General features: G+C 48.0%; 1 protein-coding gene across 1 annotated transcript in view; it reads right to left on the bottom strand.

Moving 5' to 3' along the window:
* LOC106979012 (mucin-16) overlaps positions 1-21999 on the bottom strand; it is a 71008-nt gene extending 49009 nt beyond the window's left edge. The window contains exons 1-9 of the mRNA XM_053219929.1: positions 18342-21999; positions 16562-17107; positions 14556-14669; positions 7118-11044; positions 5878-6002; positions 5716-5783; positions 3625-3797; positions 741-776; positions 470-535 (exon numbers count right to left, since the gene is read on the bottom strand). Of these exons, the coding sequence (XP_053075904.1) occupies positions 470-535; positions 741-776; positions 3625-3797; positions 5716-5783; positions 5878-6002; positions 7118-11044; positions 14556-14669; positions 16562-17107; positions 18342-21978 (8692 nt within the window). The 5' untranslated portion in view covers positions 21979-21999. The remainder of the gene's footprint in view (positions 1-469; positions 536-740; positions 777-3624; positions 3798-5715; positions 5784-5877; positions 6003-7117; positions 11045-14555; positions 14670-16561; positions 17108-18341) is intronic.
* Between the last annotated feature and the right edge of the window lie 1492 nt (positions 22000-23491).

Genomic DNA, 23491 nt, shown 5'->3' with positions numbered 1-23491 from the left:
GCTCAAAAGGAAACCTCAATCTTCTCATCCCAGAGTGTCCCCAAAGGCTGACCTGTCACGGACATTTTGGTGGCAAGAGGAGGCACCAAGACCTTTTGTGCTCAGATCATGGGCCACAAATTTCTTGAGAAGTCAAGAAAGCCAAACGGTAGTAATTTCCATGAAGGAAACGATCATAGAGATAGAGATTAGATCCCACCTGTGTGTGGGATATGGGGACATGATGCTACTTTATAGGAGGAAGTCTGAGCAAAAGCCAGCTGAGCTGAATCTGGAGGACAACGGGAAATCAGGAACAGAGCTGAGTTCCCATTACATAAGAGCAAAGGCGCTGAGGATGGGAGGATGTTTGGTCCCTGAAACAGAAACAAGGCTGGTATGGCCAGAGATGGGGGGGCACAGGAGACAGGCTGGAGATCAGCCAGAATGGGAGTTGAAGTTTCATGGGACTCAGAGATCAGACTCCTACCTGTAGAGCTGGGGGTGGGGGGCAGAGATATCGACGGTCCTGGAGAAAATGTGGAGGTCACCAGAGCTGAAAGAAAACACAACATCAACATAAATCATGAAGCAGTAAGAGGACAGGGCTGTTGATGGGAACTTGTGTCTCTAATTGGTGGTCTGGAGCTGCTCTGGGGCTGAGAATCTGGGAGTGGGATACGTGGGTACTCTCCCTTGGGAATGGGTGCAGGGAAGAAGTGTCCCAGGGACGCAGGGACATCTGGGCCCTTGTGACTTACTGCTGGTGGTGGGGGTCCAGTACTGATGGTTATAACCTGCAGAGAGAGCCAGAGAGGAAGAGGAAGTCAATGGGAGGAGGTGGAGAAAAGCGTGAGGGGTAGGACTTGAAACATGGACACAGACCCTTCTCCAGTGCCTTCTCTGAGACTCATCAAAGATAATGATGGCTGCTCTTTATGAGTTAACTGCCTGGTACTCCAATGCTCAGGACTGTTTCATCCTCTGTATCATTAACCACAAAGACCACAATAATCAAAATACCCCCCACCTTGTTGGGGGTTCATGAGGTGCCGGAAGCAACAGCAACCTCATCAAATGAGTCATAGGAACAACAGCTTTATGTGTTTCCAGCCTTATGTGTGTTTTCTCCACCAATTAAATATAACTTTGTCCTTGATCTCTGAGTTTTTCCTACTTCTCTGGTTTTCAGAAACAGCTTGATTTTTGACACAGTTCCTGGATTTCTGTAATGTTGAACGAGGGAGAGAGTGAGATAGACAGACAGACTAGGGAGTCAACCAGAAAGCATCAAGTTGGAGAATAAGAGGGAGTGGGGAAAAGAGGGTTTGAATAAGTATGGTTCTGGGTCATAGATTGGATCCTCTCTGAGGCTTGGTAAGCAATGCAAGTAAAACTTAGACTTATTTTATATCTGATGGTCTGACTAGGTTTCTTGAAATGAAACTCTTCTCTGAGACTGGACCCAGTAGAGGGAGCCCTGTGCTTTACTTACATTACTCAGGTTTTATCCCAGTTGACCTTTACAATAAGCTTAGGTGAGGGTTTTAAAAATTCCATGCTAAAAACAGACACTTCAGGGCCATAGGGGGAGCAAAAAAACAGGACCAGCACTTAAAGAAAGACCTGTAAATCACCCAAACCCACACTGTCAACTACAACTTTAAGTAACTCTCAAAGACTATTGAAATACAATACAGATTTTAATCCAGATAGAAAGAAAATGTCAAAGGCAATCCATAGGGGACATGATTGAGCTTTAGTTTAAATTGTTGTGTTAGAGGCTCCTTGATATGCCTTCCCATCCTGAGATTTGAGGCTTGTTCTAGCTGGGTTAGTCTGCAGTGTAGCCTTGTAGTTGGGGTCCCTTCTGGGGGCCTTAGAGCCAATTTAGGGTTTGCGTCATGATGTTACCATTTATATAAGGTTTCTGATCTTGGGATAAATAGATGTCCTTCCTTGATCCTTGTTTGCTCCTCTGTAAAATGTACATAATGCCTCACAGAGTGCTGGACAGGATTAGTAAGACACAATATACACAATGTTCCAGATCACAGGCATCCCTCAATAAATATTAGCCTTTAGTGCAGGCATTACTGTGGGTTTTGTTGCTAAGAATGTTGATGCAGAGGGATTTATTGCTAAAAACATTGCTAACAGCTTTATTGTTTGCTTCTCAGGTGGGTTGTAGTTCTGCCTGGCCCCTGGAGGATGAGTAAACGGCCACAAGCTGTTATAACAAAGAGAAAAAAGTGGATCAGTCCCCACTTTGGGAACTGGTTGCCTGTTGGGGAGGAGTTAACGTCAGCAGCCACTGCGGGCTTGCTTTGTCCTCTTCCTTCTCTGACGTTGGGTTTCTGTGAAAGGTCACTGCAATGAGAGACTATGGGGAGAGCCTTTATTTCCAGACCTCGGAAGTTGTTCTGTGAGCATAAGGTGTTGTCAGTTTGAATCACTATACTGTACATCTGAAACGAATGTAACACTGTAATGTTAACTAACTGGAATTAAAATAAAAACTTAAATTAGGAGCACCTGGGTGGCTCAGTCGGCTAAGCGTCCGACCTTGGTTCAGGTCATGATCTCGTGGTTCCTGGGTTCGAGCCCCGCGTCAGGCTCTGTGCTGACAGCTCAGAGCCTAGAGCCGGCTTCGGATTCTGTGTCTCCCTCTCTCTCCATCCCTCCCCTGATCATACTCGGTCTCTCCCTCTCAAAAATAAACTTAAAAAAATTTTTTTAATAAAAACTTAAATTAAAAACATAAAAACAAATAATAGTAGGACTTAGAGAAGAATTAAACGAACATGGATGTTCACGCTGCTGATATTGGAGAGGTCCCGTTTATGCAACCAGAAGACTGTAGTGGTGACAGATTTATCAGCATTCACAAGAAAAGCTGTGACAGAAAAGGTGAGAATATCTAAAGGAGGTAGCATCCACAGACAAAAGTTCACATTAGTGAAATTTTCAGAGATAAATTACCACACTGAAAGCACACAGGGCAAAATGCTGGAATCTGATGGAAACTTAGAAAGCGATATGACAGTTCACCCTGGTACAGAAAAAGATGTGCTCTGTATTATAAATAATGTGATGAGAAAAAGGCAAATGCAGGTCCTAAGAATTTTCCAAAAGAAAAAAAAAAAACGTTTTGTTCTCAAAGTTTCTCATGTTAAAAAAATTTTTTAATGTTTATTTGCTTTTGAGAGAGAGGGGGGTGGGAGGGGCAGAGAGAGAGGGAGACACAGATCCAAAGGAGGCTCCAGGCTCTGAGCTGTCAGCACAAAGCCTGACACGGGGCTCAAACTCACGAACCGTGAGATCATGACCTGAGCCGAAGTCAGATGCCCAACCGACTGAGCCACCCTGGCGCCCCAAAGTTTCTAATATTTAAAATGACAGGTTATTAAATATTAGTTTTATGAAAAAAAAAAAGAAGAAGAAGAAAGGAGGAAAGGAAAGAAGGAAATAAGGAAGGGAGGGAGGGAGGGAAGAAAGCTCTGTAGGTGTTCTGAGGAAAGAGAATTCCCCCATGGAAATTCTAGGTTGGCCCAGAACTATGAACCTGGGTACTGAGAAATTGCGCTGCAAGGAGACCCCATCTGGGACTCGGGAGGAGACCCCAACAGCAGTAGAGGTTCTCACCGTTGACACAGAGACTGTTCCTGTCCAGGGTGTAGGGGCCCAGCTGAGTGATGCCATGGGTCTGCTGGCTTAGCTCCTGGTAGAGCCGCTGTCTGTCCAGCCTGAAGCCGGTGGGATCTGGGCGGTAGGTACAGACTGCATCTATCCTGGTGCTTGTCCCATCCTTCTCAGCCCTGTGGAAGGAAGGGCACGGGAATAGGGACATGCTAAGACACTTGAGAGTTGGCTACTCTTGACAGCTCCTTCCTTCAATTGTACCCCTTGATGTTTATGTTAGCACTCTTCTCTGGGTTTCATCTACTTTCTCAAACACATCTTCTTCTGTCTCATATGGGGACCACCTCACCTTCTGAAATGTACTGTTCTCCAGGGCTGCTCCATACCTAGTCTTCTGCTTTTGCTCCCCAATCTTTTCTTTACTGGTTCATGCTCATTGTTTCAACTACCAGCAGCCAGTACAGTCCCTGTCCACTCAAGAAGGTAAGTACAGGTGACATCCCCTCCAGTAAGAGCTGAGTCCTGCTTGGGCCATGGGATTGGGGGTGTGGAGCTCCCAGGGAGGAAATGAGAATCCTGAACCCAGGCAGCATGACTGAAGACCTTGGAGGAGGTGAGTGAGTCACCTCTGTGTCTGGCTGTGACTCTGTCTTAACAGCCATCATGGAGCCTGAAGGGAAGACTTTGTTTCAAGTTGGTGAACCCCAAGGCTGAGGCCAACCCCTTGGGAACACCTTTGGAGCAGACAACCAAATTTTGAGGAAAACAAAAACAGAGAAAATGACATAAGAGGTAATAAGGGGCAATGTGGTTCAAAAATACTTTTGTCCTGAATTTAAGCTGAATCTATAGTGATTCATCTAGACTGGGGGCTTTACAAGAAGAGAGATCCCCTCTCTTCCTTGTCTGGGAGTTCTCGCTATTGCCCACACTAGTCAAAGCATTCCCATTTGATGCTCATTTAGGGTAGGACAGTGGTTCTCAAAGTGTGGCTCAGGGACTCCTGGGCTTCCCAAACTCTTACAGGGAGCCCACCAAGTAAAAATATTTTCGTATTCATACCAAGACGTTATTTTCACTTTTATTCTCTTAGGAGTACACAGTGAAATTTTTTTCCCAGAGGCTATGAGATGAAATATTGTAAAAGATTAAATGCAGAAGCAGAGGAGGGCCTGGCTGGCTTTGTCAGAAGAGTATATGAGTCTTGATCTCGGGGTCATGGATTCAAGCCCTGTGTTGGGTGTACCAATTACTAAAATAAATAAATAAACTTTAAAAAATGCAGAAGCAGACAGCCTACTGTCTTTTACTAAAACAAGCATCAAAAATATCTACAAAAATGTGAACAATGGTCCTCTCCTTGTTATGCTTTTTTGGGGGGCAAGGGGAGAGGGGAAACATGGCTATTATTCATAAAAATAATGTTATTTGTGTTAACACATAATAGGTTTGTTATTTTAAATAAATGAATGTATTAATATAGTGTTTGTCTTAATTTTGGATCCAGTAAATATGGGCAGATACAACCCCCAAGCCCAAAGGCTCTTTGGAGTTCTGAGTACTTTTAAGGATGTAGGTTGTTGAGCCCAATGACCTTGAACACTGCTGTATCCTGGTTAAAGGGAGGGACTCAAGAACTGGAACCTCTGGGTTCAAATCCTGGCTCCTCTCAAGTACTTGACTACTCTGAGCCTCAGTGTTCTCTTCTGCAATGTGGGATAATAATCGTGTTGTAAAGATGAGATGAACGAAAACATGTACCTCACGTAGATTCTCGGTGGCATGTTGTATGGGCAATATCATCTTATTGATGCCCCCATCTCATGGGGAGATGGGGGCAGGTGTGGTGGGTGGAGCTCATTTAGGATGGCTTTAGTCTATAACACTTGGTTGTAGGAGCACAGAAAGGTTATGCAACTTGCCCAAGGTCACACAGTTGACGAGTGAGAGATCAAGGGTTCAAACCTAGAAACTTTGGATTCACTATGATATACTGTCTCTTGGCAAAGGCCCAAGGCTGTGGTGGACTGAGACATGAAGGACCAAGAAGGGAGAGAATCGGGGTATCTGTAGGTGCTTTGGAAGAAGACTCACCTGAACAAGGTCAGCCTGCAGCCATCATAGAGGGAACCAATACTGCTGTTTTCGAACAGAGTCCTGAGCTGGGAACAAATGAGAGAGTGATGAGCCGGAGGGGCCAAGATGGCAGGGTGTGGAAGGCTTGGGATGAGATGAGCATTGGTGGGGGGCTCTCACCAGGTGCTGCAGGTGTCTCTCAGTGGCATTGAATATCTCAGAGCCTGAGTTCCCCATGTCCTCGGTGTAGTGCAGGCTGGTGATTGTGAAGTTGACAGTAAAAGGCATCAAGAAAGGGGCTGCAGCTGTGGTGGTGGAGAGAGTAAAATGAGGTCAGTCCCGAGTCAGGCCTGGGCTGGGGGTGGGAGATGGGGCTCTGAGGACACACCTTAACTCCAGCACCTAGCCGGGGCTTGGCCTAAGCTGTCCTTTTTGAGAACACATCATGTCACCATTTAAGACCCTCCCACATTGGGTGACCAACCATCCCAGTTTTTCCAGGACCATCTGGGTTCCTGGGATGCTGACTTCCAGCTGGAAAAGTGATATAGACTTGGGAAAACCAAGCTGGTCACCCTCCTGCCACTTCCCCTTGGCTCTTACCGTTTCAGCATGCAATAGCACCTGTATCTCTTTGTTGCAGGGGAATGAACAGGCCCCAGGGAACATCCTGCTAGCAATGATTGATGGGGGGTGGCGGATACATATCCCAGCTCCCTAACCCGCTCCCCAGAGAGGAGGACTCCAAAGTTCACATTCTATGCATTCTCCTGGGGTTCCCCTCCAGCCTCCAGACCTGATAAATTTCTACCATTCGAGGCAGCTGGTGTGTGACACCTCACTGCTATTGCTCTAGTGAACTAGCACACCACACGACCATACTCCAAAGAACTGGAAACGGCCTCAAACAGATCTGTGCATACCCACGTGCATAGTTGCACTATCCACGGTAGCCAAAAGGTAGAAACAGCGTGAGTGTCCATCAATACACGAATGGACAGATAAAATGTGGTCCATCCATACAATGGAACGTCATCCATCCATAAACAGGAATGAGGTTCTGATGCACACTGCAACATGGATGAACCATGAAGACACTGTGCTCAGTGAAATAAGTCAGACACAAAAAATCAAATACACTGTGTGATTCCACATACATGAGATATCTAAAGTAGGCTAATTCAAGAAGACAGAAGTGGATTAGAGTTACCAGGGGCTGAGGGGAGTGGGGGAAGAAAGCTAATGCTACTGGGGACACAGATCCCATTGGGAGTGATCAAAGGTTTTGGAAAAAGGACAATATTCATATAATACTGCGAATGAAATTAATGCCACTGAATTATGCATCTAAAATGGTTAAAATAGCCAGTTCTATATTATATACACATTTTTACCACCGTAAAAAAAAAGTCATTCTTACTTGTTTCTGAAGTCACACTCAGAGAGGTCAAGGTGGACATCCCAGCTGAGGTCTCAGGGACAAAGGGACTTGCCACAGATGTATTGAAGGTGGCTGCGGTCTCCGCCATGATGGGGTCTGAGCCTGTGGCAGCTAAATTAGTGGTCTCAGGAGTTGTGGTTTTCAGGATAGCAGTTGGACTCGATCCGTCTCTGTGACTGGTTTTAGGTGGTGTTGGGGTCTCTGATGCTATCAAGGTCACAGTGTCCCCTGTCACAGTCTTGGACAATTCCAGGAGTTCAATTGAAGTCACAGGTGGTGAGGGTTCTGTGCTCCAGGAAGTTAAGGTACGAGACTCACCAGTGGTTTCAGGGGTACTGACAGGCCCAAGAACACCAGCAGTCAAAGTTGGGCCACCTGTGCTGGCCTCTGATGCAGCGCTGGTGGCCAATAAGCCTGTGGTCTTCAATAACACAGGGGAAAGAGTTGACGTTGAAATAGTTGTGATATCTGTGCCAAGATGGGTGGAGAGTGAGGCTGTTTCTACAGGAACACCAGGTGAGACTGTTGGACCCAGATCAACTCTGCTGGTCTCCGTCATGGATGTGGTGAAGGATGTTGTCTCTGGCAGACCGAGGGAAACAGTCCGAACTGGAGGAGCTGTACTCATCTCCAGCTCAGGTTGGACAGAGAGTGAGGCTATGGTCTCTGGTAAATGAGGAAAAGCAGTTGAACCAGGAAAATGTGTACTTGTCTTTGCACTGGGGTGGGTGACCAATAAGCCTGTGGTTGCTGGTTCACCAGGAGAAAGAGTCAGACTTGGAATAGTCATATTGGCATCTGTCTCAGAAGTAGGAACGTGAGAGGTCACCATATCTGGTGCACCAAGAGAGACAGTTGGAGTTGGAACCACTGAACTGGTTTCTTCCCCACGGCTGGTGGCTATTGACTGTGTGGTGTCTGGTTCACCTTTGGAAAAAACTGGAGTTGTTTTGGGGACAGTTGGGCTAGTTTCTTCAGAATGAGTGACTGATGAGACTGTTGTATTTGTCTCCTTAGGAGAAATAGTCAGAGTTGGAACAGCTGAACTGGTTTCTGTCCCAGAATGGGTGACCCATGAGGCTGTCATCTCTGCCTTTTGTGGGGAATCAGTCAGAGTTGTAAACATTGTACTGGCTTCCACCCCAGAACTGGTGACCAGTGAGGTCACCAGCTCTGGCACAGTAGAGGAAACAGGTGGAGCTGGAATGGCTGAGCTGGTCTGGATCTCAGAATAAATGATTGTTGAGGCTGTGGTCCCTGGCTCACCAGGAGAAAGATTGAGAGTGGGAATGACTGTACTGGCATCTTTCTCAGAAATAGTGACCTGTGAGGTCACCATATCTGGTACACCAGGGGGGACAGTTGGAGTTGGAACAGCTGAACTGGCTTCTGCCCCATGGCTGGTGGCCATTGTGTATGTGGTATACAATTCACTATGGGAAACATTGGGAGTTGTCCTGGAAACTGTTGGGCTGGTCTCTGCAGGATGGGTGACCAATGAGACTACTGTATCTGGCTCCCCAGGGGAAGCAGGCAGAGTTGTAACAGCTGAACTGAACTCTGTCTCAGAATGGGTGACCCATGAGCCTGTGGTCTCCATTTGACCTGGAGAAAGAGTCAGAGTTGTAAAAGTTGTACTTGTCTCTGGCCCAGAACTTGTGGCCAGTGAGATTTCTACCTCTGGTACACCAGGGGAGATGGTCAGAGTTGGAATGGCTGAACTTGTCTGTGCCCCAGAACTGGTAGCTATTGAATGTACGGTATCTGATTCACTGTAAGAAAAATTGGGTGTTGCCTTGGGAATAGTTGAGCTGGTCTCTGCAGGATGGGTGACCAATGAGACTGCTGTATCTGGCTCCTCAGGGTAAGAAGTAGGCAGAGTTGGAATAGCTGAACTGGCTTCTTTCTCTGAAAAGGTGACCCATGAGGCTGTGGCCTCCAGTTCATGCAGAGAATCAGCCAGAGTTGAAAAAGTTGTACTCGTCTCTACCCCAGAACTGGTAACCACTAAGGTCACCAACCCTGGTATGCCTGGTGAGATAGTTGTAGCTGAAAATGAACTGACTTCTGCCCTGGGAGTGGTGGCTGTTGAGAGTGTGGTACCTGATTCACTATGGGAGAAATTTGGAGTTATTCTGGAAACAGGTGTGCTGGTCTCTGAGGAATGGGTAACCCGTAAGCCTGTCTCTGATTCATGTGGGTAATCAGTCAGAGTTGGAAAAATCGTACTGGTCTCTGCCTCAGAATTAGTGACCAGTGAGGTCCCCACTCCTGATACACCAGGGGAGACAGTCAGAGTTGGGATGGAAGAACTGGTCTGTGCTCCAGGATGATTAACCCATGAGACTGTGTTCGCTGGTTCTCCAGGAGAAAGAGTCAGAGTTGAAATAACCATACTGGCATCTGTCCCAGAGCTAGTGGCCTGTGAGGTCACCATATCTGGTACGTCAGGGGAGATAGGTGTAGTTGGAACAGCTGAACTGGCTTCTGTCTCAAGGCTGGTGGCTGTTGAGGGTTTGCTATATGATTCACTATGGGAAGCACTGGGGGTTGTCCTGGGAACTGTTGGGTTGGACACTGCAGGATGGGTGACCAAGGAGACTGTTGTGTCTGATCCATACAGGGATTCAGTCAGAGTAGAAGAGGTTGTACTGGTGTCTGTCCCAGAACTAGTGGTCTGGGAGGTCACTGTAGCTGGCACACCAGATGAGACAGTCACTGTTGGAATGGCTGAACTGGCTTCTACCCTAGGAGTGGTGGCCATTGAGAGTATGGTGTCTAATTCACTTTGGGAAAAATTTGGAGTTATTCTGGAAACAGGTGTGCTATTCTCTGTGGAATGAACCCACAAGGCTGTTGCATCTGGCTCACCAGGGGAAACAGTTGAAGTTGCAACAGTGGAAATGGCTTCTGTCCCAGGAGGGGTGACCCATGAGGCTGTTGTCTCTGGTTCATGTGGAGAATCAGTCAGAGTTGTAAAAGTTGTATTGGTCTCTGCTCCAGAACTGGTAACTGGTGAGATTCCCACCCCTGATACACCAGGGGAAATGGCTGGAGTTGGAATGGCTGAACTGGTCTGTGCCCCAGGATGGGTAACCGATGAGGCTGCTGCATTTGGCTCACCAGGGGAAGTAGTTGCAGTTTGATCAGTTGGGCTGGTCTCTGCTCCAGAATTAGTATCCATTGAGGTCACCAGCCCTGGCTCACCAGGAAGGACACTTAGAACTGGAATAGATGAACCACTCAGTGCCCCAGGTTGGGTGACCCATGAGGTGTTGGTCTCTGGTTCATTTTGGGAGTCAGTCAGAGTTGAAATAACTGTGCTCATCTCTGCCCCAGGACTATTTACCAGTGAGGTCACCATTTCTGGTACACCAGGAAAGACAGTCAGAGTTGGAACTGCTAAACTGACTTTTTCCCCAGAACCAGTAGCTGTTGGGGGTGTGCTGTCTGATTCGCTGTGGGAAACACTCAAGGTTGCCCTGGAACCAGTCAAGCTGGTCTCTGCAGAATGAAAGGCTCGTGAGGTTGTGGTCTCTGGCTCACCAAGGGAAACAGCCAGAGTTGGAGAAGCTGGACCATTCTCTGCATCAGAACTAGGGACCAGTGAGGGTGTAGTCTGTGAGCCTCTATTGAAAACAGACAGGGTTGTCCTGGGAACTTCTGTGCTGGTCTCTGCTCCAGGTATGGTGGTGGCCAATGAGGCAGTCATCTGTAGAACATCAGAAGAAATATCTGGGGTTGAAATGATCGTTCCTCTTGTGCTTGTGCTGGTCACCTTGCCTGATGTCCTGAGGAGAGTCCATGTTCCTGAAGCGGGGGTAGAGACAGTAGTGGTCAGAGTTGCTGTAGAGGTGGTCTTCAGAGCTGTGGTCTCTGCTCTCTCCATCCAGTCTGTTGGTAGTCCTGTGAATTGGGGGATGGACACATAGTTTGCACAAAATAATTGCCGCTTACTGGACTGGCACTAGCTACTTTTTTCTCCACATGAGGAAACGGAGAGAAATGTCTCTGCCTGGGGTATATGCTTCTGGAACGGGAGAAGGAATTGTCAGAGGTATCCCCGCACCTTCCCTTTCTCGTGTGGCACTGTAACTCCATGAATTCTTAACCACTCCTTGTTCCCAAACATTTTCTGTACTCTCCGGCCCCCGAGCCTTTTCTTAAGGCTTTTCTCTTGTCTGCCTCATCCATCGTTCATCAGATTCCTTACGTTCTGCCCTTCTTCAAACCCTAGCATGAACCTACCTTTACAAATCCATGTCAGAATTCATCTTTCCCTTCTCGATATTTCCTTATCCTAATGTCTGAATCGGCACAGTGGCACTCCTCACGGTCGGCTTGGTAAGAGCTATTCGTAGCCAGAAGACTGCTTGGCATACAGTAGGTGCCCACAAACATTTGCTGAATAAATGAGCGAGTGAATGAATGGATACATAGATGGAGGTATGCAAAGAGAGATGTCTTCTCTGGCTTGAGAGAGATCAGGTATCATTGTGCTTAAGAGCTTGGGCTCCATTAGAAGGTGGTCCTGCACTCAGATTCCGACTCCCCCACTAAATGGATGTGTTACCAAACCTTGCTGGACTTCCATATTCTCATCTGTAAAGTAGGTATAAGTACAGTGGCCATCTCAGAATGCTGATAAAAATTCACCAAGCACGGTGCCTGGTTCAAATACTGCTACTACCTGCTATCACTGCTGTTAACTCCTATTACCACCTATTACCATGGTTATTATTACCATTACTTCGGCTACTATTACCTCCTATCACTGGGGTTATTACTGCTATTTTTACTACTTTTTGTGTTTCCACTACAAAATAAATGTTTGCTGAGTCGGAATTTGCCAGGAACCATGCTAAACCAAAGCTGGCCAAGGTGACTGGAATTCAGATTCTGATGACGAGTAAAGTTGCATTGGCCGAGACAGCAGCTACTGACTGGGGCCTCAAAAAATGGTCTGAGGGAAGGATGGAGGACCATCGGGAAGCTTCTCCAGAAAGACCACAAAGCCCATTGACTTGGTCCAGGAACAAAATAAAAGGGATTTGGACTCTGATGGGGAGCCATGTCCCTCTTTTACTAAGACCATCTAAAAAAAAACCACACATTTCTGGGAGTGGATATTCTAAAGTGCTTTATATGTATTTGGTGTTGATGAGGAGGAGGGGGGGGAGGGAAAATTGCCAAGCACCTAGCATGCTTTATCTCTTTGATCCTCATCAGAGCACTTAATATACATTATATTGTTCTTGCAGTTTCGTAGAAGAGAAAGACAGAAACTCAGAGCTCATCATCTGCCAAGGTCACAGAGCTGCTGGCCACTGGTGTGGAAATTTGAACATCGTTCTGCCTGAGTGCTAAACCAGCACTCTCCAGCACTGAAATCTATGATTCTCTAACTGAAGTTCAAGATCCTGTGGGAGCCAGCATGAAAAGAGAAGGACGTAAGGAGAAAATGTCCATCCGGAGAGGTTAAACAAGAGTTCTCTGGTTCAGTGGTTCTCAAACCTGGGGTGATTTTGCTCCCAGGGGATACTTGGCGATGTCAGGAGACCTTTTTGGTCATTGCTACTGTGTATATGTGGAGGGTGCTACTGGCATGTGGTGAGTAGAGGCCAAGGATGCTGCTAAACATCCCACAGTGCACAGGACGGCCTGCAAGTAATTATTTGCCCGATGGGACTGAGGCTGAGAAACCCCGCTCTATTTTGAAAGCAGTCAGTGAATACGGTTAGCTATTCCTCAGAAGCTTTGCCATCTAAATACTGGTCACCACCTGAATGAAACCCAGTGATTCATTTCTTGGTGACCCAACATAGTCAATCCTGTCAACACCCCACTTATACCCTATACAGTGACCCCGATGGGATCCTGATGCAGCCTCTGTGACTCCACACCTAAGGGCGTTCACTCAGCCTGTGTGTGTTGGGGTGCGGGGCAGGCTGGAAGTGCTGAGGGTCAAGCATCCCACAGCCAATGACAGAAGGAAGTTGGCTGACAAAAGCCCCAGCTGCTTCATTCCGCAGATTAGACAACACTGAGATGTTCTAGGCTGTCTCCCAGAGCTCCCCAGTGGGACCGACACTGTGGCCCGTAGCTGTGGCCTGATCATGAATGCACCTTGCATTGACTTCCCTTCCTGGTCTTCTCCAGTGCTTCCTGGGACCATCCCCCACCTGTGACAAACCACTTCTCCCATATTCTTAACTCAAGATTGCTTCTGGGGGAACCAAATCAAAGATGCCTGGTCACAGGATAAGACTAATAACCTGACTGGGGGGTAGGAGTGACTCTGTCCAAAGCCTGCATCTTGGAAAAAGACTCCAAAATGTACTGGTAAAATAGACTGGTCTCCAAAAATCTTGGGAACAGCTTAATGGGTATGGGGAGCTTTACCTTTTAACCACACAATGAAGAGGACCCCTTGCCATATACACCTGCACCTCTTAAACTCTCAGACAGAACAATAATACTGAGAAATGTTAACAGGTGCCTTTTAGAGGGAAAGATTCCACATCAATAATGGTGTAAAACCCTAGGTTGAATAAAGCCAAACGAATTTCTTTACAGTAGAATTTCTCAGAGCCTTTAATATATTTATGCATGCTATCGTTCTTTAGGAAGGAGCAATATATTCGCCAAACTTTTTTTTTTTTTGCCACACACAAAATTCTTTGTCTTTTTGTTAGGGGTATCCAAGCATTACCAAGCCTTAGAAAGTTTCCTGAATATCGTTTTCTGTTGCTGTCTCCAGGATCATTTCCCACCACTCCATCCTTCTACCTCACACTTTAGCAAAGGTGAATTATTTGTTCCTCCAAGATATTTCCAGTTTTACCCCTCTCTGTGCTTTTGCATGTGGCTGGCTATTCCCTCTATCCAGAATGTCTCCATCAACTCCCTTTGTCTTTCTGGTAAATCCCTAGTCATCCCTTCAAACCCAGTTCAAATATTATTCCCCCCCCCATGAAGCCTTCCTTCTATAGTTCAAATACATCTTCATTGCATACATTTACATTTGCATCACAGGAATTTTGTTCCTTTGTTGTTTCCCACGGGTCTGAGAGCTCTGAGGACACCGTGCCCAAGGATTCTCATCTGCACATCCTCAGCTTATAGCACAGTCTCTAACACAGAGAGAGTGATCAATACTCATTTTCAGAATTAAGTTAAACTGGGTCATATTTGTGGGATTGGCATATCCACCCTTGAACTAAACTCACTATGCGTGTTATGAGGAAAAGAAAAGTGGTAACATCCACCTGGTAACAATTAGACAAAGATCCAGCTGAGACAGGGAAGCCCATGACCACCCCACATTATTCTTTCTCTTAAGAAACATTTCATCTCTCTGGAAGAGGAAATAAGGTCACAAGTGGGATTACAGGGAAGTAAGCAAAGGTGAACCTACCTGTAGGACTGGCAGATGATGTGGGTGCCACATGTACATGGACTGGTCCTGTGACACCTCCATGGGCTGCTTCATTGGGTATCTTTGTAATACGCTCCACGACGCCATCAGTCCCTGTGGGTGAGGGTGGAGAAGAAACCTGGGTTAATTCATCTCATCCAGAGAGAGAGCACTGTTCAAATGAATCCACTTCATTGACTATACAACTCAATTCTTCTCAAGTCCAGGACTTGAGCCAGGGCTATATGCCACGAGTGACCAGCCCTGTCCATTCGCCCATTCATCCACCCATAGATTTGTCCACCTTTCCTTCTACCATTGCTATATGTACCCATCCATCCTTCCTTCTTTCATTTATCCATTTTTCCATTCTTCCTGTGATCCTTCTATTCCCCCAACCACCCTTCTACCTTCTTACCATCCTGCTTATCCCTTGCTTCCTGAACACCCATGACTCAACTACTGAGCCATGTTTTAAGACCCGGATCAATACCTGTCAATGTACCAATCAATTTTATTGTGAATTGAGAGGTAACCAAGTCATCCTCCTATAGATGTTGTCCATCAAAGCAGGTGCTAAAGTGGTTAGCGCACCTGTCTCCCAAACAAAAGTTGGGGCCAAATTCAACTTTTCAGAGGAATGGAATCCCCAAGAGGTTCCTTTCCTCATCTTCAGATCTCTTGGAGGGGTGTACCTCTTCCTAGGCCCCAAGTCCTTCCCACATCCCATACATACTTTGTTCGATCATCTTTTATTTGCTCACCAATTTCTTCACTTTTCCCTTGTGTTTGACTCTGTCCTTAATATAAAAACATAATCATTTCAAAGGGGGATATTGAGCCTATATCTATGTGAAATTTAGCTGTTTTGCTAGTTCTATTCAACCCGTTCATACTCCTTTCATTAGAGTCCCTGAGGGCCCACACGTTGTCAAATGACTCACCTCATTTCAACTTGACTATCAAGCATCTGATGGGACTGACAATTTTCCTTCCTAAAACTCTCCCCTCCTATAGCTTCTGTGATGCCAGAATCTCTTTCTTTTTCTCCTCCCTCCTGACCACTGCTGCATAGCCTAATAATTAAAAGCATAGATTCCTAGTGCCATATAGTCTGAGTTCTTACTACTTATTAGCTTTGTGATCTTGAGCAAATCACTTAACCTTCTGTGCCTTGGTTTACTCATCTGTAAAATGAGCTTATAATCATCTTTTCTTTAAAAAAAGTTGTGTTGGAATGAGGATTAAATAACTTAAAATTTTTTTTAATGTTTATATTTATTTGAGAGAGAGAGAGAGAGAGAGAGGCAGAAAGAAAAGGAGACACAGAATCTAAAGCAGGCTCCAGGCTCTGAGCTGTCAGCACAGAGTCTGACATGGGCTGGAACCCATGAACTGCGAGATCATGACCTGAGCCAAAGTCAGATGCTTAACTGACTGAACCCACCCAGGCGCCTGAGGATTATGTAACTTAATAAAACAGTGCCTTGACATAGAATAAGTGCCCTAGGAAAATCTATTGTTACTGGAGTGCCTGGGTGGCTCAGTTGGTTGAGTGTCTGACTTGGGCTCAAGTCATGATCTCACAGTTCGTGGGTTCAAGCCCTGCGTTGGGCTCTGTGCTGATGGCTTAGAGCCTGGAGCCTGTTTCAGATTCTCTGTCTCCCCCTCTCTCTGCCTCTCCCCTGCTTGCCCCTGCTTGTGTGTGTGTCTCTCTCTCAAAAATAAATAAGCATTAAAGAAATAAAAATCTATTGTTATTAGCATTATCGTTGTCATAATCATAGTAATGTTAAAACATCTATCATGGTACTGGAGTCATCCAATGACTTGCTTATTTATATTTGCTTCTCCAGTGCCTAGAACTGAGGATAGATCAACAAATGTTTGCTGAAAGAATTTCTGTGCAGTAATAAACTCCTAAATAACTCCTTTATATCTCTCAGGAAAAGAGTCATCTCCTATGAGCCCCTAATAATGGGAGTACAGGATCAGTAGGTCCTTACTTGTCAGCTGTGTTGAGTGTGGAGGAAGTTGAGAAGCCCTCGTCTCTGTTCCTAAGTGAATCTGCTCTGTCATTCTGGTATCCACACTGGATGATAAAGATGTCCTGACTGGCTTGGTCCATGTCTCCAAAGTACTGGCCACAACCAAGGGTCCTTCAGCAGTGCTGCCCTCTGTCCCTGTGTTGGTGGCCACTGTGTGCGGGGTAGCCGTTGAGGAAGTGCTCCCCTGGGGGGCTGGGCTGGTTGAAACATCTGTGGTAGTGGAGGCCGAAGAGGGGAAAGGCATTGAAACTGATGAAGGTAGACTGTCTGCCACAGTGGACAGAGCATCTTTAGGGCCTGGTTGCGTCCAAAATAATGGACTGGCTGAGAAGGCGGCTGAGCTGGCACCTGGGACTCCAGATGTAGCTGCTGACGGAGAAGGTGCCAATGTGTCAGCTGAAAGGGTCTCAGCTGAAGACAGCATTACTGTGCTCAGGTGATGAGTCCTTTCTGATACAGACACAGAAAGCTTGGGTTCTGGGAAGGAGGTTACACTGGCAGGCCCTGCGAAAGAGAGAGATGCGTAAGAGAGAGAGATCCACTTGAATTCCATCACACTGCCAAGATGAAGGCTGGTCCAAAACTCATATTTTCCCAGTGACTTCAGGCTTGGAACCCTTGAAAGTATGAGTGGACAGGGGCACCTGGGTGGGTCAGTCAGTTGAGTGTCTGACTTGTGATTTCAGCCCAGGTCACGATCCCAGGGCTGTGGGATCGAGCCCCATGTCAGGCTCTGTGACAAGGGTGGAGTCTTCTTGAGATTCTCTCTCTCTTCCTCTGCCCCTAGCCCCTGATCTTGCGCATACTCTCTCTTTCTCTCTCTCCCTCTCTGTCTCCAAAATAAAACAAAACAGAAAAACATTAGCGGACAGAGGAGAGAAAGGTGTGTTTAAAGGTGACTATAAACTAGAGTCTAGGGCTATGAATGTCTCCTGCAGTCCAGGAGAGAGATGGGAAAGTGGCCCTGCCTCAACATTCTGGGGCCAAAGAAGATCAGTATTGGAGTGGAAATATTAGTCTCTTCCGTGGAACAGATAATGCCCATTGGATAAGAGGTTCTGCAAGGCTCATTAGGACAGAGAAAGGTTCCACATTGCAGAAAAGCTAGTCTACACGTTAATTACAACTATAGTTGTGAAAAGAAACTTATATTCTTTTAATTTACAGTAATGTCAAGGGTGGCCATTGTTTCAAAGGAAGTGCTCTTCCATAATGGAGATAAAATGATTAAAGAGCCCAAGACTATGACTAATAAAACTCTGTCAGAGCTAGAAATGTGAGGTGAGGTGAGAGGAATAGGAAATAATTTTCTAATATCAGTTATTGTGAAAGAATCTAAAGAAAGGAAGGGGGAAGCATGGAACACTACCAAAAAAGCAAAAGCAGGGTTTATAAGAAAGAAAGAAAGAAAGAAAGAAAGAAAGAAAGAAAGAAAGAAAGAAAGAAAGAAAGAAAGAAAGAAAGAAAGAGAAAGAAAGAAAGAAAGAAAGAAAGAAAGAAAGAAAGAAAGAAAGAAAGAAAAGGAAAGAAAAGAGAGAAAAGAAAAGAGAAAAGAAAAGAAAAGAAAAGAAAGGAAAAGAAAGGAAAAGAAAGGAAAAGAAACTCTTGCTTAATGTATCCTTGCAACAATCTGCGTGCTATGGATCCTCTCTCACCCACTAAAATGTGAGTCACTCAGCCACCAACTGTCGTTAATGTGTCCAAGGTAAGGGTATCCTATGATATAGCCATAGAGTACCTTTCTTGGTGATGATGGTGACTTTTCCAATGTCAACACTAGGGGAAGAGGTAGAAAGCCCAGTGTTGAATTCCATAGGGATGTCTGGTGACATTGTGGGCAGAACAGGGCCAGGCACAGATGTCCTGCTGGGGGACATGATGTCTGTCCTGGAGGCCTCAGCACTGGTCCCAGTGAAGACCTCAGAAGGGATGCTGATGTCCTCTGGGGCTGAGCTGGTGGGCTGGGACATGATGGTTTCCCTCATTTCCAGGGCGAGAGGCGACGTTGACTGTGTGTCAGTCTCCACGGTTCCAGAGAGGCCAGGCATTGGTGTGGGAGCCATGGTGTCTCCATCAACAGAGAAGGTTTCAATTGGAGACATGTGTGGGGCTGTTGTTGAGCCAGCTGGGGCTGAGGAGTGGACTTCCCATGCAGTACTGAGGGTCCCCACGTGGGTCACTGCTGTGTTTTCAGGAGGGTGAATGGACTTGGCAGTGGTAGAGGCTTCAGACATGTCCTGTATTTCCACTGAGGTCTGACTCAGACCTGAAGGTGAACTGGTCACACTTTCTGAGCTCATACCCCATGTGCTGTGGGACCTCAGCAGGCCAGTGGTGACAGGTAAGGTGACAGAGTCAGAAGGAAAAGGACTACTGGCTGGCAGTGTGTTGGACACTGAAGAAGCTGAGGTCATGGCATGGGAAGGCACCAGGGGAAATGGAGAGCTGATGTCCTGCTCAGAGAATGGGCTGGTACGTGACTCATCCTCAGAACCTCTGTCCGCACTAGTGGTCATCTCTGCTCCTATAGAATCCTGAGTCATACCCGAGTGCATATGAGCCCCTGAGGCTGTGGCTGATGTGTTCCAAGGAAATGTGCCCTGGGATGTAGCCTCCAGGGGAACAGTTTCAGTAGCCATGGTTTTAGGTGCAGCTTCTGCCACGACGGGGGAGGTGGAGAGCTTGGTGTTGATTCTTGAGGTGAAGTCTTTTGAAATTGTGGGCCAAATAGGGACAGGGATGGATGTTCCCTTAGGGGAGATGACGGCTGTCCTGGAGGCCTCAGGACTAATACCAGTGGACACCTTGGAAGGGACAGTGCTTTCCTCCGGAGCTGAGCTGGTGTGGGGATACATGCCACTTTCCCATGGTTCCAGGGCCAGAGATGACACTGACAATGTCACAGTCTGTGTGGTTCCAGAGAAGCCAGGCATCGGCATGGAGGCTGTGGCATCCCCACGGAGGGAAGAAATCTCAACTGGAGACGTGCCTGTGGCTGTCTCTGAGCCAGCTGGGGCAGAGGAGTGGGAATCCCCTACAGAACTGAGGGTCCCCACGTGGGTCACTGCTGTGTTTTCAGGAAGGTAAATGGCCTCTATAGTGGAAGAGGCTTCAGATGAGGTCCGGATGTCCACTAATGTGCTGCTTAGACCTGAGGGTGAACTGGTCACACCTTCCAAGTTCATGTCCCATGTACCGGGGATCGTCAGCAGGTCAGGGGTGAGAGATGAGGTGACATGATCAGGTGGAGAAGGGCTAGTGGCTGGCAGTGTGGGAGACACTGCAGAAATCGAGGACATGGCAGGTAAAGGCATCAAGGAAGATGGAGAGCTGATGTCTTGCTCAGAGGAAGGGCTGGTGGGTGACGCATCCTCAGAACCTGTGTCCACGCTAGCGGTCATCTCTGAGCGTGGAGAACCCTGAGTCACAACCAAGTGTGTCTGTGCCCCTGATGCTGTGGCTGATGTGTCCCAGGCTAGTGTGCCCTGGGATGTAGCACCCAGGGGGACAGTTTCAGTGGTCATTGTTATAGGTTCAGATTCTGCCTTGACAGGGGAGGTAGAGAGCCTGGTTTTGATTTCTGTAGGGATGTCTGGTGACACTGTGGCCTGACCAGGGCCAGGGATGGATGTCCTGCTGGGGGACATGACGGCTGTCCTGGTGGCCTCAGGACTAGTACCAGGGGACACCTCAGGAGGGACGGTGATTTCCTCTGTGGCTGAGCTGATGTGCCAGGATGTGCTGGTTTCCCGTGGTTCCAGGGCCAGGGACGACGCTGACTGTATCTCAGTCTCCGTGGTTCCAGAGAGGCCAGGCCTTTGTGTGGAAGCCAGGGTATCCCCACTGAGGGAGGAGGTCTCGACTGGAGACATTCCTGTGGCTGGCTCTGAGCCATTTGGGGCCGAGGAGTGGGATTCCCATGTGGAACTGAGGGATCCCGTGTGAGTCATCGCTGTGTTTTCGGCATGGGAAATGGCCTCTGTAGCAGTAGAGTATTCAGACGTGGCCCGAGTCTCCACCACTGAGATGCTGGTCAGACCTGAGGGTGAACTGGTCACCCCTTCTGAGCTCATGCCCCACGTGCTGGGGGTCCTCATCAGGCCAGGGGTGAGAGGTGAGGTGACAGGAACCAGAGAAGGACCAGTGGCTGGCAGCGTGGGGGGCACTGCAGAAGTTGAGGTCATGGCATGAAAAGGCACCAGGGAAGATGGAGAGCTGATGTCCTGCTCAGAGGAAGGGCTTGTGTGTGACTCATTCTCAGAAACTGTTTCCATGCTAGTGGTCACCTCTGAGCGTGGAGAACCCTGAGTTATTGCTGAGTGTATATGAGACCGCCCGGCTGAGGCTGATGTGGACCAGGCTAGTGTGCCCTGGGAGGTAGCTCCTGGGGGAACTGTTCTGGTGGCCATGATTATATGTGCAGATTCTGCCTCAATGAGGGAGGTAGAGAGCCTGGTGTTGATTCGCATGGGGATGTCAGGGGACATTGTGGGCTGAGAAGGGACAGGGATGGATGTCCTGCTGTGGGAGATGACGTCTGTCCTGGAGGCCTCAGCACTAGAACCTGTGGACACCTCAGGGGGGACGGTGATTTCCTCCGTGGCTGAGCTGGTGTGCCGAAAGGAGTCCAATTCCCACAGTTCCGGGGCCAGGGATGACGATGACACTGTTTCCTTCTCTGTGGTTCCCAAGAGGCCAGGCATTGGTGTGGAAGCCGTGGTGTCCTGACTGATGGAGGAGGTCTCGATTGGAGATGTTCCTGTGGCTGGTTCTGATGAGGCTGGGGACGAGGAGTGGGATTCCTGGGCAGAACGGAGGGTTGCCGCATGGGTGACTGCTGTATATTCAGGAGGGTGAATGGCCTCTGTAGGGGTAGAGGCTTCAGGTGTGGCCCAAGTGTCCACTAACGTGCTGGTCAGAACTGAGGGCGAACTGATCACACCTTCTGTGCTCGTGCCCCATGTGCTGTGGATTGTTGGCAGGCCAGTGGTGAGAGGTGGTGAGGTAACAGGAGCAAGAGGAGAAGGCCTACTGGCTGACAGTGTGGGGGACACTGCAGAGGCTGAGGTCATAGCATGTAAAGGCACCAGGGAAGATGGAGAGCTGATGTCCTGCTCAGAGGAAGGGCTGGTGGGTGACTCACCCTCATAATCTCTGTCCACACTAGAGGTCACCACTGAATGTGGAAAACCCTGAGTCACAGCCAAGTGTGTCAGTGCCCCTAATGTTGTGGCTGTTGTGTCCCAGGCTACTGTGTCCTGGGATGTAGCCCCTGGGGGAACGGTTTCAGTGGCCATGGTTATAGGTTCAGATTCTGCCATGACAGGGGAGGTAGAGAGCCTGGTGTTGACTTCCGTGGGGATGTCTGGTGACATTGTTGTCTGAACAGGGAAAGGGATGGATGTCCTGCTAGAAGAAATGACATCTGTCTTGAATGCCTCAGTGGTAGTCCCAGTGGACACCTCAGAGAGGATGCTGATAGCCTCTGGAGCTGAACTAGTATGCCAGGACATGACCGTTTCCCATGTTTCTGGGGCCAGGGGTGACATTGACTGTGTCTCAGTCTCTGTGGTCCCAGAGAGGCCAGGCATTGGTGTGGAAGCTGTGGCATCCCCAGGGAGGGAGGAGGTCTCAATTGGAGACGTCCCTGTGCCTGGCTCTGAGCCAGCTGGGGCTGAGGAATGCAATTCCAGTGCATAACTGAGGGTCCCCACATGGGTTACTGCTGTGTTTATGGGAAGGTGGATAGACCTTGTAGTGGTAGAGGCTTCAGGCGTGGCCCATATCTCCACTGAGGTCTGACTCAGACCTGAAGGTGAACTGATCACACCTTCCGAGCTTGTGCTCCATGTGCTGGGGATCTTTAGCAGGCCAGGGGTGAGAGGTGAGGTGACAGGAACAGGAGAAAAACTCCTAGGTGGCAGCGTGGGGGATACTCCAGAGGATGAGGTCATGGCAGGTAAAGACACTAGGGAAGATGGAGAGCTGATGTCTCTCTCAGAGGAAGGGCTTACTCGTGACTCACCCTCAGTACCTCTGTCCACACTAGAGGTCACCGCTGAATGTGGAGAACCCTGAGTCACAGCCGAGTGTGTCTGTGCCCCTAATGCTGTGGCTGAAGTGTCCCAGGCTACTGTGCCCTGGGATGTAGCCCCCAGGGGAACAGTTTCAGTGGCCAAGTTTATAGGTGCAGATTTTGCCATGATGGATGAGGTAGAGAACCTGGTGGTGATTCCTGTAGAGAAGTGTGGTGACATCGTGGGCTGAACAAGGCCAGGGATGGATGTTTTGCTTGGGGACATGATGGGTATCCTGGGCGCGTCAGCATTAGGACCAGTGGACACCTTGGAAGGGACAGTGATTTCCTCTGGTGTTGAGCTGGTGTGCTGGGCCATGATGGTTGCCCGTGGTTCTGGGGCCAGGGATGATATTGACTGTATCTCAGTCTCTGTGGTTCCCAACAGGTCAGGCATTGTTGTGGAAGCTGTGGCATCCACATCAAAGGAGGAAGTCTCAACTGGAGATGTCCCTATGGCTGTCCCTGACCCAGCTGAGGCCAAGGAGTATGATTCCCATGCAGAAGTTAGGGTCCCCACGTGGGTCACTGCTGTGTTTTCAGGAAGGCGACTGGCCTCTGTAGTGGTAGAGGCTTCAGACGTGGTCTGGATATCCACTAGTGTGCTGGTCAGAACTGAAGATGAACTGCTCACACCTTTTGAACTCATGCCCCACATGCTGTGGGTCAGCAGGCCAGGGGCGAGAGGTGAGGTGACAGGAACAGGAGAAGGATTAATGGTTGGCAGTGTGGAAGACACTGCAGAAGACCAGGTCATGGCAGGGAAAGGCACCAGGGAAGATGGAGAGCTGATGTCCTGCTCAGAGGACAGA

The sequence above is a fragment of the Acinonyx jubatus genome, chromosome A2 (genome assembly GCF_027475565.1).
Source record: "Acinonyx jubatus isolate Ajub_Pintada_27869175 chromosome A2, VMU_Ajub_asm_v1.0, whole genome shotgun sequence".
Lineage (NCBI taxonomy): Eukaryota > Metazoa > Chordata > Mammalia > Carnivora > Felidae > Acinonyx > Acinonyx jubatus.
Note: the sequence above shows the minus strand (reverse complement) of the source record. Positions and strands in the feature narration are given on the sequence as shown.